Source organism: Meles meles, chromosome 3, assembly GCF_922984935.1.
Source record: "Meles meles chromosome 3, mMelMel3.1 paternal haplotype, whole genome shotgun sequence".
NCBI lineage: Eukaryota > Metazoa > Chordata > Mammalia > Carnivora > Mustelidae > Meles > Meles meles.
The window spans coordinates 80,026,844-80,040,888 of record NC_060068.1 but is presented as its reverse complement, the minus strand read 5'-3'; the positions used below and the strand labels follow the sequence as shown (position 1 = coordinate 80,040,888).

The 14,045-nt window shown below is 48.5% G+C and overlaps 1 protein-coding gene across 1 annotated transcript; it reads right to left on the bottom strand.

Moving 5' to 3' along the window:
• Window positions 1–460: 460 nt before the first annotated feature.
• On the bottom strand, window positions 461–8,654 carry LOC123938019 (orthopedia homeobox). The gene is made up of 3 exons (XM_045998927.1): window positions 8,618–8,654; window positions 6,945–7,354; window positions 461–991 (listed from the first exon to the last, which is right to left on the bottom strand). The coding sequence occupies exons 1-3, from the start codon at window positions 8,652–8,654 to the stop codon at window positions 461–463; spliced, it is 978 nt and encodes a 325-aa protein (XP_045854883.1).
• Between the last annotated feature and the right edge of the window lie 5,391 nt (window positions 8,655–14,045).

Sequence of the window (14,045 nt, the reverse complement as noted above, 5' to 3'; positions counted from 1 at the left end):
GGACCCGAAGGGAGGCGGCGGGCGAGGGGGTCGTAGGCGTCGTGTTGAAGGTGTAGGTGAGAATGCCGCCAGTCGGAAGGCTGGGAGGAGGGCGCGAGCACGCTACGTGCGAGCCGGGTGGCCGGGGGTGGCTGCGAAGGGTAGGGCGAGGCGCGGGAGAAGGGGGCCAGGGAAGATTAGGCGAGACCGGAAGAGGAGCTGGGGGTGGGGAGGGGGAGAGGGGACTGGGGCGAGCGAAATCAGGCGGAGGGGAGGCCTCGCGGGCTGGGGCTTGGGGTGAGCCCGAGAGAGCGAACGAGAGAGGAGAGAACGAAACGAGAAGTGGCGGAGGCCGGGCGGGGATGGGGCGGGCGCCGGGGCAGGGGCCCGGGCAGGGAGCGGGGGCCCGGGCGCGCGCCGAAGGACCTCGGGGCGGCCCTGGGGGCGGCGCCGGGGGCGGAGCAGGCTGGGCTCGGCTGCATTAAGTGAAGCTCATGGAGACTGTGTGCTCTAGCGCCTTGCGGCGGAGGGAGGCGATGCTCGTTCCCCGCCACACGTCGCTGCTGTCCGGGGAGCTGCAGAGCTGGGGCGAGCCGGAGACGTTGCTGGGGCCGGGGAGGGAGGCGGGCACCATGCCGGGGAAGGCGGGCTGGTAAAGATGCGACTGCAGCCCCGCGCCGTTGGAGCCCGCCAGGCTGTTGGATAGGCCCATGGAGTTGGGCGGCGGCCCGGCCGCCAGGCTGCACTGGGACAGCGACTGCGCCATGGCTTGCTGCCTGCCCAGAGCCGGCGGCAGCGGGAGCTGTGACACGCCCGGCATGGCCGCCGCCGCCCAGCGGGTGTCGTTGGCGTGGAAGGAGCACAGGCTGTCGCCCATGGCGGCGGCGGCCGCGGCGGCGGCTGACGGAAACTGAGGCAGGCCTGGCGTGGGCAGCAGCGTCCCGGGCGCGCGGAACACGTTGGTGGTCTTCTTGCGCTTCTTCCACTTAGCGCGCCGGTTCTGGAACCAGACCTGGAGCGGGGCGGGAGACAGACAGAGCGCTATCAGCAAGCCGACCTGCCCGGAGGGGCGGGGGCTTGAGCCTGAGAAACCTGCGTCAGACCCTGCCCCAGGTGGAACAAGCGCCTTCGACCCAACGCGCCCCCACGGCCAGCCAGAGACCGCGGTTCTTGGTCAGCTGGAGAAAACCCGCTCCCGGGGCACTCAGCAAGCACCCACTTCCGGGGTCCTGAGTAGTCGTGCCCCCCCCCCCCCCCCCCCCCCGAGCTCCTACACTCGGTGCGAATACACTACCGCGCGCGGCGTTCACCACGCCCCAGCATGCTGGCACATTCTGTGCACTGCTTAGATGCACAAGTCTGCAGGCAGGCATGTGTCAAAATTGGACCCACAGGTGTACAAATGAAGATAAACATGTGTACCCATGTGGCTTAATAGCGTGCCTTATAACACTGATGGGGTATGGAATTTTCAGAAACGCTGGAAATTTGGAAATTGATGAAAGGCTGTGCATGACATAGCCGGTCTCAAAATCGAAAAACAAAGGAAAACCCCTAACGCCACGGATGACAGAGCGGAGAGGTTAATATAGTGATCCATGTGGGAAAGTGAGCGGCACTGAGCTAAGGTGTTGGTTGGGTCGCCACCGTGACTTGTGATTCCCGGCGACTGGTGCTTCTGCCACAAGTCTCCTTGCCTCATTCTCAAACCCCTCTAACGGCACCTTTTATCTGAGTTGTGCAGATACACTGGAATCTGCTGCCAGAGCCCGGGGCCTGCCAGTCTATTTTCAGAAACTTACTGAGGACACGAGGCTATAGGGCCTCCAGTTCTGCAAGACCCCCCTCTCTGTTTCCTCTGTTTCATCTATAACTGAAAGCAAATTTTCTGACTACAAATTAAAGGTCAGGTTTAAAGCTCACACTAGGAATGAATCAAATTTAATATTGCGTAGATCCAGTAGCCACATATCTTTTTAAAGGAGATGTGTTTGATAAAATATAGTCCAAATAAAAATAAACTTTCTACTCATTCTTTATTCATAATAACCCTGAATTTCTGAACTTACCAAACAAATTTGCCTATTAATGTCATATTCGCTACCACGGGAAGGAAAGTTTCTTCTTAAAGATGTCAGACCTGGGGCGCCTGGGTGGCTCAGTGGATTAGGCCGCTGCCTTCGGCTCAGGTCATGATCTCAGGGTCCTGGAATCGAGCCCCACATCGGGCTCTCTGCTCCGCAGGGAGCCTGCTTCCTCCTCTCTCTCTGCCTGCCTCTCTGCCTACTTGTGATCTCTCTCTCTGTCAAATAAATAAATAAAATCTTTAATAAAAAAAAAAAAAAAGATGTCAGACCTGCCTGACCAAGGTAGCCTCCTGTCTCCTTATATTTGAATTTGATATTTATTTTTTTAATTCGATATTTTAAAAAATCGTCATAATAATTCGCAGCATACCTACATGGCAGGCTTTCAGTTTACATCTAGTTAGGTGGAGGTTTACTGTGCATGTACAAATGATGTGAGACACGGCTCAGGTACTGATGAGTTTCCTCTCAGAATTTGGCAAATGCAATTTGACCATATTCGTGACCAAAAGGCCATTCATCTGTTAATCCAAACTAATGTTCAGTGTTTATTCTGCAAGATAAAGGGTCATGAGTATGGACGTAACCTGTTGTTGGAGAGCCAGCTATTCACAGAGGTGTGTTACACCCATGCAGGTGGAGACACTGTACGCTTAACAATGTGAAGGGCTTTGCAATCTAGAATTATCTCCTATCTTTGGGTCGGGCCTGGCCCTGCCACAACACTCGCACCATTGCCCACCATATTATCTTTCTCTGATTTCTACCCCATTTGCCATGTTTCTGCCTACCCCTAGTTCCGGACTGTATAAAGATGCTGGGTCCCTTACTTGCTAAAGTCCTTTGAGTTGGTGGCACGACGAATTAATGAGGCTGCGGGGCCCTTGATAGTAACCGGGATCAATGCTGCCGGCAGCGAATTGAGCTGTTAGTGGCCTGGAGTGGAGAGTAACCCGCAGAAGCCAAGGAAAACACGGCGAGGAGACCTGCGGCCACAGGTCACTTTCATTCCCCATCCACAGCTGGAATGGGGGGAGGTAGACTGGCTGAAGCCCTAGACAGGGATGGTGTCTATTTCCAAACAGTCCCATCTCACATTCCACACCCAGATATATTTTGAAAGGTATCTATAAAGACTGGTTCCTAACATCCTGCAAAGTGTCAGTGAGTCCTGAGAATGTTTGAATGTTTGGAATGTGGGGGAGCAAGGTGGCGGACATTTATGAGGGAGCAGGAAGAGAAGCAGCAGAAAGAAAGAAGAGGGGCAGGATTGCCCCATAGGATTTCAGTGTAAAACACACCCACTAGAAAGGTTTCTGAACCTCAGACACAGGTGGAAAAGAACAGCTGTTAAAGAACTAAGTATTATAGGGATAATCGAAAAATCGTGCTCAATTATGTTTGAGGGTTAGTAGTCAAATGATGGCTACAAAATTTTTTATGTTTCATGGCTTACTGGGGTTGGGAAAAAAATCTGCATGGGGTCTGAGCACCTCCGTTCCAAGCTATGATGCATATGTTTTTAAAATGTGAATGTTTCCACTTGAAAACTAGAGCATGACGGATTAAAATGCAGGCAAAACCTAAGGGAGACTTTGAGAATGCACAGATGACAACTGCAGAAAATATATTAACCGCAGCCACGGGCCAACTTTGTACTCAGTTTGAAATGCAGCTCTTCTCAGAAAATGCTTAATACAACAGTGAGAATCTAATGGAGGTTGGAATTTAAAAATCCACTTTCATGATATCTGCTGTTACAGTAATATAGACATACTGTAAATGTATTTTAAAATATATAGCCCGTTTAATTCCCCAACTATAAATGGCTCAGAAATAGAGAAAGAGAGGAAGAAAGAGAGAATATTACTTTTTTCCCCCTCGAAGCAAACGCTTTATGAAGATCTCATTGGAATCCAGCAAATGATTAATGTGAAGATTTGGGAGGAAATCTGGGGAGCTGTATTAAAGCCGAGATCTCAGGTTCATTTCGATCAGCCAGCCGTGAACTCTGGGCCGAATTCATTACACTTTAATAGTGCTGGGAGAGGAAGAAAATGCAATTTCTCATTCCATTAGAAAACTAGAAAATACTCTCAGCTTGTCCCCCTATTAAGATGTGGCAGGTGACAGGGCCATTCTGGGGGACACGGTCAATGGAATTACAGCACATTATTTTTGTTCGTATAAAATATTGAAAGGCAAGCCTGACTGTGCAGAAGTTATTTCACTGATTTGGTTTTTATGTAAATAAAATATTGAAAGTTAATTAATCCGTGCTAGAGACTAATGATTATGCTTATTATATTGCATTTGATCGCGTAATTTGCATGATTCTCGCATTGCTGCTTAATAAGCCATTCCAGGTTATAAATAATTCTGAAATTGGTTTCTAATAATGGCATGCTATAAAAGGAATGGTTTTATTACACTAGCCAGAAAAAGGAAGCGATATCAGACATGGAATTGGCCTCCATGTAAGTAGAGGTGCTTTAATAAATGCTTTAAAAGTATGATATATACCAGATATAGATAAAAATAAGTGTGTTGGATCAGTTAGTCTAGAATTTAAAAACATCTTTAAAAACATACAATTGTAATAAATTAAATATTTAGGTCATTTTTAATCAGTGCAGTGGCCCACATACTGAAAAGAATGTGTGGCAATCTGTTAAGTATAAAGAAAACTATGAAGGACTCATCATATAAGAACATAAACCAATTACTATTTAATTTGAATTTGGTCAAGGAGCAATGGTACAGTGAATCGGGAAGTAAATACATTTTCCATAAATTATTTTTGCATTACATTACATAATGTTAATCATTCTGAAATGTTAATTAAGAAGGTTATGTTGATCTGATTACTTTTTAAACTATGAAACATTATTTTTAAAAATATTGAAATTGCCATTCTATTAAATTGTTCCTATCAGCAGCCTCAAGCTATTATCTTTTGTTGAACATTATGCAAGAACAATTAAAGTACTTTGTCTTTTTCTTCTTGATTATTCTTTTGTGTACTTTTTGAAAATAACTTTCTATAACACAGTTTGTATTGTATTTCATTTACAACTTTTTATATTAAAAGAATCACTGCCATTAACCTTTGGAAGACCTAATAAAGTTTAATAGACCTCATTTTCTTTTTTCATAAAGTCAGTTGTCCAATTATATTTTATTTGTGATTCTAAGTTCTATTTTAATTTAAACTAATTACCACTATGTCTAGGTTAAGCATCAGCATTTTATTCTTTAAAACAAAAATTATCAGGTAGTATTTCTCTTGAGGGACAAAAAGCGAATTTATGAATTTTGAAATTACGAGATTTTAACAAGCCAGTATTATCATTAGCCTTAATGGAAGTATTGAAATTGTGTATTTCTGTTAAGGTTTGGACTCAACTTCAGATTTCAAAAGAAAAGGTAAGTAAAATTTTTTAAAAACATAAATAGTATATATCTGCACAATAGTATATATCTGCACAATGCAATTAACACTCTTTGGGTGTTTAATTTCAATGGCCCATGGTTCAGGGCTTCCAAAGCTCACTAATGAAACCACCCAGACTTATACTGAATAAAAATGGTAATCTATATTATACCTTGATTATTTCTGTATTAATCTGACCACTTTAAGTCCCCAATGATAATATCCATTTGCTGACTATTTAGAACAGAAGCATATGCTATTTTTCCAGGTTAGACTATCTTTAAAACGTCACACAAAGAAATATTCAACCCTGTGATTATGGACACCCTTGCCTCTTACTTCTTAGATCAAATATAAAGGAACTGATATCTTTAAACTTAATTTATTAAAGTACCTACAGCTACAGTTGATACTCAGCATGACAGAAATACCACATCGGAGGCAGGAAAGGAGGGTTTTCAGAACCTTGGATAGCTCAAGACCAACTGCGCGACTTGGACTTTCACCTCCACACTTGTCCATAAAATATCTGATATATTGTTTTCATTCTTCTAAGAAGCCAAAAAAAAAAAATCTGAGATTCGCTGGCCTTATACTTTTTTCCCCTAATTTTCAGAAAAGTTATAAGTGTGATTTTATAAGTTATATATAATTTACAACTTGAAGGGTGGTTGGACGAGAACAAGGGGTCAGTAATGATTTCGTCTACTACCTGTCAATCTTTCCTGTCCTAAATGTCCTTTCTTCAGATCGGATATCTACAACAGAAAGCCTTCATCCCCCTCCTCCCAGTTTCCTTAGGGGAAAACCAGGGCTCAGAGACCGTAGGGGATTTCTTCAGCCTCCCTCAGCGTACTGGTAGACCATCAAAGCTTAAAACCTTTGCAAACCTCAAAGCTCGGGGTATTTTGTCGAAGAGCGGCGGGAGGGAGATGTTCAGGAGAATAAAGTTACACGGTGAAACTCAGATGTGGTTTGTTTGTTTGTTTGTTTGTTTTTAGGTGCCATTATGTCTTATTTTCTCCCTTTTCAAGTTTTCTGGATAACTGTTGCATTCCCGCATTTATCTAGACGCCTTACATAGACTCATTAGGGAGTAATGAAATACTTGTCAATAACTCGAGCTGGGGTGGAGGTGCGCGCTCGGCTTAGCCGCCAGGGAGACGCAGAGGCTGGGAGGTGCGGAGGCTGGAAGATTCGCAGCTTCCCTTCTCAGTCAAGACGAATGAGACGACCTAACAGTGGAACAACGGCGGCTTCGCTTTTGAGGCATTTCTGTGGGAATGTGACTCTACTGGTGGGAGAAGGGGGCCCTGCTTGTTCACGAAACTCACAGGCAGCCGAAGCGCAAGCCCAGGACCCCGGCAGGGGAAGGATCCCACTTCTTTTGCCCATATCCTCCCGCCCCTCCTTGGCTGCTGCCCCCGCGCCCAAGCCCGGCGTACCTGCACTCGCGACTCGGTCAGCCCGATACGCAGCGCCAGCTCCTCGCGCATAAAGATGTCGGGGTAGTGAGTCTTCGCGAAGCTCCTCTCCAACTCGTTGAGCTGCGCGGGCGTGAAGCGCGTCCGGTGGCGCTTCTGCTTCTGTTGGCCCTGCTGCTGGCCGGCTTGGCTGGGGTTCGGGCCGCCTTGGGGCCCCGGCTGTTTGTCCGGGTCCTTTGCGCTCACCGCCAGCGAGGCCGGCGTAGAGCCCACTGTAGTGATGTCCTCCCCGGGCAGCAGAGTCGCTCCCTCGACTGGGTCGGAGTTGGGCGCTAGGTCCCCCGGATGGCCCCCAGGGTCGGAGCCCCCCACGCCCAGCCTACACTTCACCGCCTCCCGGTGGCCCAGAAGCTCAGCGGCATCTTTCATACCTGAGGAGGCAAGGGGATCGCGGTCACTACTTTCCTGGCGATGCCAAGAGAGACCGTCCTCACTTCGCGGTCCTCCTTCAGCCCCATCCTCGGCTCCCTCCGCAACCCACGTTCGCCCTACAGAGGAAACTCCCGGGATGCTCAGCTGGGTTCCCCAGAATTTGGACAGCCAGGTTGGAGCACCATCTCCCGGCTCTTTCCCCTCTCACGGCAGCCGGCTCCCGTAGTATACAGCACAAGCTTTCGTATCTCCCGCAAGGAAACACTCCCGGTCCCGGCAAAGAAACGTGCCTCCGAGTCCCTTTCATGAACAGTACCCCCGACGCCCCTTGGACCTTGGACCAGGTTGAGGTAGGCGGGGTGGGGGTGAGGGGGTAGAAAAGAAAGAAAGAAAATTTAGCGATTCCTTGGTTGCTGCCCCACCTGCGCTTAGGCAGCTTAGCGAACTCTACCGCCGGCCCTCAGCCGATTCCCTCTCACTTTTGGAAGATGAATAATTCTCCGAGCCTTCCACCCTCTGAAATCAACCCAAATCAGCTCCGCCTCTCCCTCAAATCAGAGAAAGTGTTTGGAAAATGGAGTCACATCCATCACCAAAGATTCCCAAACCGGAAACCCAGAGCTCAGCAACCCAGACCGCATTAAGGAAACTCAAGTAGACAGAATAGTGAATCAAACTTCAGAGAATTCAACTTTTCTTTCCGGAGAAATAAAAGGCGCGTTCCCCTCAGACATTGTCAATGCCGAGTCCCTTGCAGGCGGCGATGCCTGTAGGAATGAATTTGGCTTTTCTCCTTTCTCAGTGAACACACAGAAAATCCGCCTCGATTGCAGCGGCTTCTCTTTTATGCCAGATTTTTACAAATTCAACCATACTTAGATGAGGGGTAGAGAAAGAGGTAGTGGGAGAGAGAAAGGAAAAAAGAGGAGAAAAAAATCCCAATCAAAGCAAACAGGCAGGGAAAAGAGAGAAAGAAAAACACCTCCGAACAAATTATCTCAGGGTAGATTGCCGTTCAAAAAAAAAATTAATAATAACAAGGGGGGGGGACAAAAATAACAACATTTCCCTAGTCCTTTTTGGATCTACATATTCCATAGATTTTTTTTAAGACGATGTTAAATCAAATTAAACTTTAATGCAGCACAATTACTTTTAAAGAAATTAGTCCATTTAGGGCGCATTAAGGTAAAATAAGGAACAAATTGACAATTTCCTGCCCGGGCTTCTCCTGGCTGCCCGGGCGAGAGGCGCGCACTCACCTAGCCTGGCGTCCAGGAGGTCGGCGTGAGACAGCATCGCGCACCGCTCCAGGGCGAAAGCTGTTCCCCCCCAAATTTTAGCGGCTTTAAGTTATTTAAAATAGATATAAGCTATAAGCTATACGATATAGATATATATAGATCACCTAAATGAAAGAAAATTCGGTTTGTGGTTAAAAAGGGGGCTTCTTGCATTATAATGTCCTTTAGAGAGACGGGGAGGTGCTTAACAGTTGAATGAACCCGTGAGCAGCTCTGCGAGGGGACCAATCAGGAGGGCAGCCTGCAAATGTCAGCGCCGGGAGAGTCCCCCACTCCGCCCGCCCGCCCGCGCCCGCCCGGAGGAGGCGGTGGCGGCTGCCCTGGCAGCTCCAGCCGACAGCAGCAGCTAAAGCAGCGGAGGCCGCCTTGTCTCGCCCGGGGCTGCGGCACGGCCTCTGCTGGTTCTTCTCGCGATTTTCCCCAGGCACACCTTTCCTTTTCCTTGTACCTGTTCCCTCCAAGGTGCAGCTCTGTCTCTGACGACTAGGATCTTCCCGGGCCCAAGGGACAGAGCATGGCTTGACCCCCGCGTGACCCGAGAGTCACTCCCGCCCGCGCGCTATGGGCCACCCTGGCCTGCTGCTGGCTGGGGCCTGCCAACACGCAGCGCAACCCGCGCCCTGCGCGGCCTCTAGACCGCTCCTAGACTTCGCGGCCTCCTAGCAGGCCTGAGCCTAGGGTACAGATGCCCCTGGTTGGGACCCTGGCTCTAAAGAGTACCACCCCCTCAGCAGGCCTAGAGAGGAAAAAAGGAGTAGACTCCCCCCGCGGCGCTTCCTGGGCCCGCAGTCAGTTTCAAGGCCCAAGCAGAGTGCCGATTCATACACTCTGTACCCTTCGCGCTGGGAGCCCGCTCCTCTGCCCGGCCCACGCTTGCATCCTGGCCCCACATCCTGCTCTTTCGGTCAAAGTTTCTAAGTTCAGCTCGGTTCCCAATTCCACTTATGGCTGTAAATAAAGTTAAATGCTCTTTATTTTCTTCTGGAATATGTTAAACTACTTGAACAATTTAAAGTGCTTTGCACAAGTGAAGCGAACCATCTCTAATGTTCTGATTTTTCAGAGCCAGCCAACAACAAAGTTTAGATTAGTAATATATTTCTAACCAGAGTAATTTTCAAGATCATTAGGCATTTATGTAATTAGTGCCAAATCTATAAGCTTTTATTACGATTATTAGAGTAAAATCAGTATAAATTTGTACTAATTTACTACTGTTTAGACTTGGCTGTCAAGCCCAGAGGTTCTTATTGTAAATGATAACTGAGGAAATTAAGTGCAAAATTCTGTACCATTTCTGATCTGCTCCTAAACAATCCGTTTCAATTGTATTTGTAGCAGAACATAATGCCCTTTTAAAGTTATTTGACTTGTATTTTTATTTGCAACACAAGAAAAATGCCCTCTACCCAGGCACAATGAAAACTGATATTTACTACTCTCAACTTGATTAACATTGATTTTTAATTCGAGAGTGATGCAATTAAGATTATTCATTTAGTGCAAATAAAGCTTCCACAAAGGGGTGGTCCTATGAAGTCTGTTTTAAATAATACCGAGCAAATGGCTTTTTTTGTTCGCCGTCCAATTGACTTACACAAAACATTGGAAATGCTGCCTGAGAGCAGATGCGAGAGGAATGGGTGTGTGTGTGTGTGTGTGTGTGTGCGTGTCCTTAGCTGCATGTGTGACAGGGACCGAGCAAGGAGACAAAGGAGGCAGCAAGGCGAACTCTGGGGCAGTTTTGCTTCCTCCTCCTTCTCTCCTGCAGCCTGCTCCCCTCCTCCCATGCACACACACGTGCGCGCGCGCACACATGCACACACGCGTGATTGCCGGGCCTCAGCCACAGCGGTTCCTTCCAAGCTGCGGAGACGGCTTCCCCGGAAGCTCTGGGCCTGGCCGAGCTTCAGCGGCCGCCGCAACTGATGCCAACACAGCCTGTGTGGGGCTGGGGCGCCAGGAATGCGGATAGCAGCCTGGCGGAGCCCGGGTGGCCGCGGCATGCTTGGAAGCCCCCAGGGTGCTCCGCAGACACCTAGCGTCCTTTCGAGAAAGCCTTGGTTGGAAGGAGAATGCCTAAACCTAAGGCAAATAAAGTCCCTCCAGTAAAACCTTCCCCTTCCCCAAACAAAACCCCAAATCCAGAAGGGACGGCGCCAGGCGTTCGAGGCGAGAGGCTGGACGGCGGCCTGGGGCAGGGCGGCGTGCGTCCTGGACGCGGCTCCCAAGTGCGCACCTGGCTGCGCTTTGCCGGGATTCGAAGGGGGTTGTGTCCACCTGGGAGGGACTTGCAGGGGCTCCAAGACCCGAGCGCTGGGGCAGAGGTGGGCAGAAGTGTCAGAGCAAAAGAGAGGGGGGCCTGGGAGCTGACCCTGCTCCTCCAAACAGGCAAGTCCGTGGAGGCCCGTTTTGCCTTGGCGGTGCATCGTGTCAGGAGGGAGGGAGGAGAGGCAGCGACGTGGGGAGAGTAGAAGGGCGCGGGGTCCCGAGTCCGCTCTCGTGTGTACACAGACGCTCTTGTCCTCCTCCCACAGCCACTCCCAGAACAGCCGCGGGCCGTGCAGCGTCCTCCCACACGCACTCGCTCGTATATTCTGTTTTGTTGTATCTTTCAGGTCGATAAATAAATGTGTAATAGTTAATGTGAAGACACATCAGAGTAATAACAATGGGACGAAATCAAAGGATTATCCATCTCTGTTAGTAACCACTGAATAACAATGTTGCGGCGTGATTGATAGCCCGCTTCATTTTATGACTTTTCTATTGGTCTTGATTTTTATAGCAGTATAAACAAACTAAATCATTTCTTCCAAGACTTCAGAGCTTAAGCATTGGGGGTGGGGGGTAGGGATAAAGGAAAGGGAAAAAAGAAGAAAGGGAAATCTGAGAGTGGGAGGGGGTGACGGGGGTGGTATGGGGGCGTCGAGGTGGGGAGGGTGCAAGCTGGAGCTGGAGCTGGATGTCGGGAGCCGGTTGCCAGCAGGCGTGGGGAGGAAAACGACGATAGTCTGGATGTAAAACGCTCGTCTCCGCTCCCGGTTCCCTCTCGACAGCTCGTTCTGGCCAAAGTCTGAATCCACCTGGGCAGCGCCTGAGATGTATTTACCGGAGTTTTATTCCCCATCATCTTCCCACGTTCCTGGGGCAGCCGGGAAAGTGCCGGTCAGGCCCATTGCTATTGATAATTTAAGGCATTTCCCACATGATCATGGGAACTGAAGTCCCTAACAAGGCGAGGCTTTAGCGCAATGGCCCCCAAATCTTCGGAATGACAAGAATGTCTTCAGAAATCACTTCAAAGCAAAGTAAAAGGATTTTCTATGACGGATCCAGTGATTTTTCCTCAATAAATAGGTTTTAGATTGTTACACACACGTAGAAGTGGAACAAAGGGAACTACCAGAAAATATATTGGTTGCCCCTAATAAAATTTATTTAGACAGTTTACTTCTCATAAAAAATAGAGATTGAATTTTGTACAAGAGCCTGCCAAGGGGCGATGCACAGGGAAATCATTTTTTTTTTCTTTCTCCTCTTTTCCGCTTCTCCTTTTTAACGAAGCACAAAGAGCATTTAAAGTCCAGGGAAACCGCTCCCTCTCCCGACGGGCTGAGCGCCCAGACCGAGCCCCAGAACTTTGTAGTTTTGAGAGAATGGGCTTTCTGGGATATATGTATATATATTAAATCAAAACCTTGATGGCTGATTATGTAGACTACAAGCACAGCGACTACCAAATGGGTGTCTCTTCTGCTTTGCCATCCTGGTCCAGAGAAAGATTTAGAAATAGAGTATAGTTGGATGGGGAGGTGAATGGGGTGGGAGAGCCTGGCAGCAAGTGCCCTAATGATAGATTTATGCTAATTAGGTTTGTAATTCTGATTTTATCTCTAATTGTATTTCTGTGCTCATTGTGAATCTTTTGTAGAGACAGAGAGACAGACAGAAAGAATAAAAATTTATATTAGGTGCTCCTGAAGAATTGGGTAGTGTGCCCAGCTCCCTGGTTGTTTATTCCACTTACAGAAACCTCGGGTGTTTATTAAATGTAACTTTCGGCTGCTTGGGTTGTTTGTAAACTGCTCTCTTTTCTTTGCAGACAGTGGGCTGAAATATGGCGCGTTATTATTCACATTCCTGCTATTAAATGCTGAATTGTAACATTGTTCGCTTTAATGAGGAGCGCCTCCCTCAATAATTAACGATCTCACATTTTCCTATTTTCTTGCCTGATGAAAAGAATCAATTTTAATTCGTGGTAAATTACAGCCATGCTTTTGGGTATTATTTGCTTACAGAAAACAAATCAAGTGACTTGAACAATCCTGTTTACTTTTCCAGATATGCAATAACCCAAATGCAATGGCAAATCAGATCCCTTTCCTCAGGCCTATCTTAGAACCTCGAAAAGAATAAAGGGTGGGGGGCAAATATTCGAGAAAAAAAAGAAACAGGAAGCTCTCAAGACCACTGTGTCTGAAACAATGGTGACCACTTTCTCCTATATGTTACCCCAAGTGCCAGAATGGAAGCTCCCCCAGCCCCAAACCTCATCTCAGGGGGAAGGGGTCAGTGGTCCACATCTCGCCAGGCTAGAGTTTGGGACTGCTTGATGTATGGCTCATTTGAAGGGACTCAATTTGAGGATGGGGTGCGTGGAAGGAAGGAGATCTGGGAGGGCAGCCAAGTCTCTGGGAAAGGGTGACAGGCACTTCTACACTTCTCTGCATTAAAGAACTCTCTTGGGGTTCCCCGCAAAAGAGACCACAGCCAAAGAGGCTTTGGCTGAGTACCCCTGCCTGGCCACTGAGAAAGCTTCCTGGACTCTCTGGCAGCGACTCACCAGGGCAAACTGAGGGCCTCTACCCCTTAGCCAACCTGGCTTGGGGCCAGCCCAAATTTGCATGCTCCCGGCCTCCCTAGGCCCGGAGCTCAGAGACTCTGGGCTGCTCTCAGCCAGGGTTGTCCCTTTAATGTCGCTGCAGGAGCCCAGGGCCGCAAAAACTCTTTACAGGACCGGGGCTCCCCAGCTTGTGAACTAAAAGCCAAGGACCCATACTCCAGGCTGCTGTTTCTTTTTAAGCGCTGGGAGCAGGGGCTGCGTGTTCGTGACGCGGGTACTTCTGTGAGCGCTTGTGTGAGCAGTGTGTATCCACTGCCTGCTCACTCGAATCGCGGGGTTGTGCCGGGAGCGACGGAGCAGCGGAAAACTCGCCCGGAAAGAGTCTGTCTGATTTCCTACCCTTCCTGGAAGCCTGTAGCGATACTGGAGCTCCACGTAATTTTTCCCCCCTGCAATAAACAGTTTCCCATACATTCGAATTTGCAAACTATAACCATGCAGTCCACCTGTGTGACTCTTCTGGGCGCTGAGGCCTGT

Coding starts and splice junctions, on each gene's coding strand:
- LOC123938019 (XM_045998927.1), bottom strand. CDS start 8,654: ATGCTGTCTCACGCCGACCTCCTGGACGCCAGGCTAG. Junction 7,355..8,617: donor CCTCCTGGACGCCAGGCTAG/GTGAGTGCGCGC, acceptor TTGCCTCCTCAG/GTATGAAAGATGCCGCTGAG. Junction 992..6,944: donor TGACCGAGTCGCGAGTGCAG/GTACGCCGGGCT, acceptor GCCCCGCTCCAG/GTCTGGTTCCAGAACCGGCG.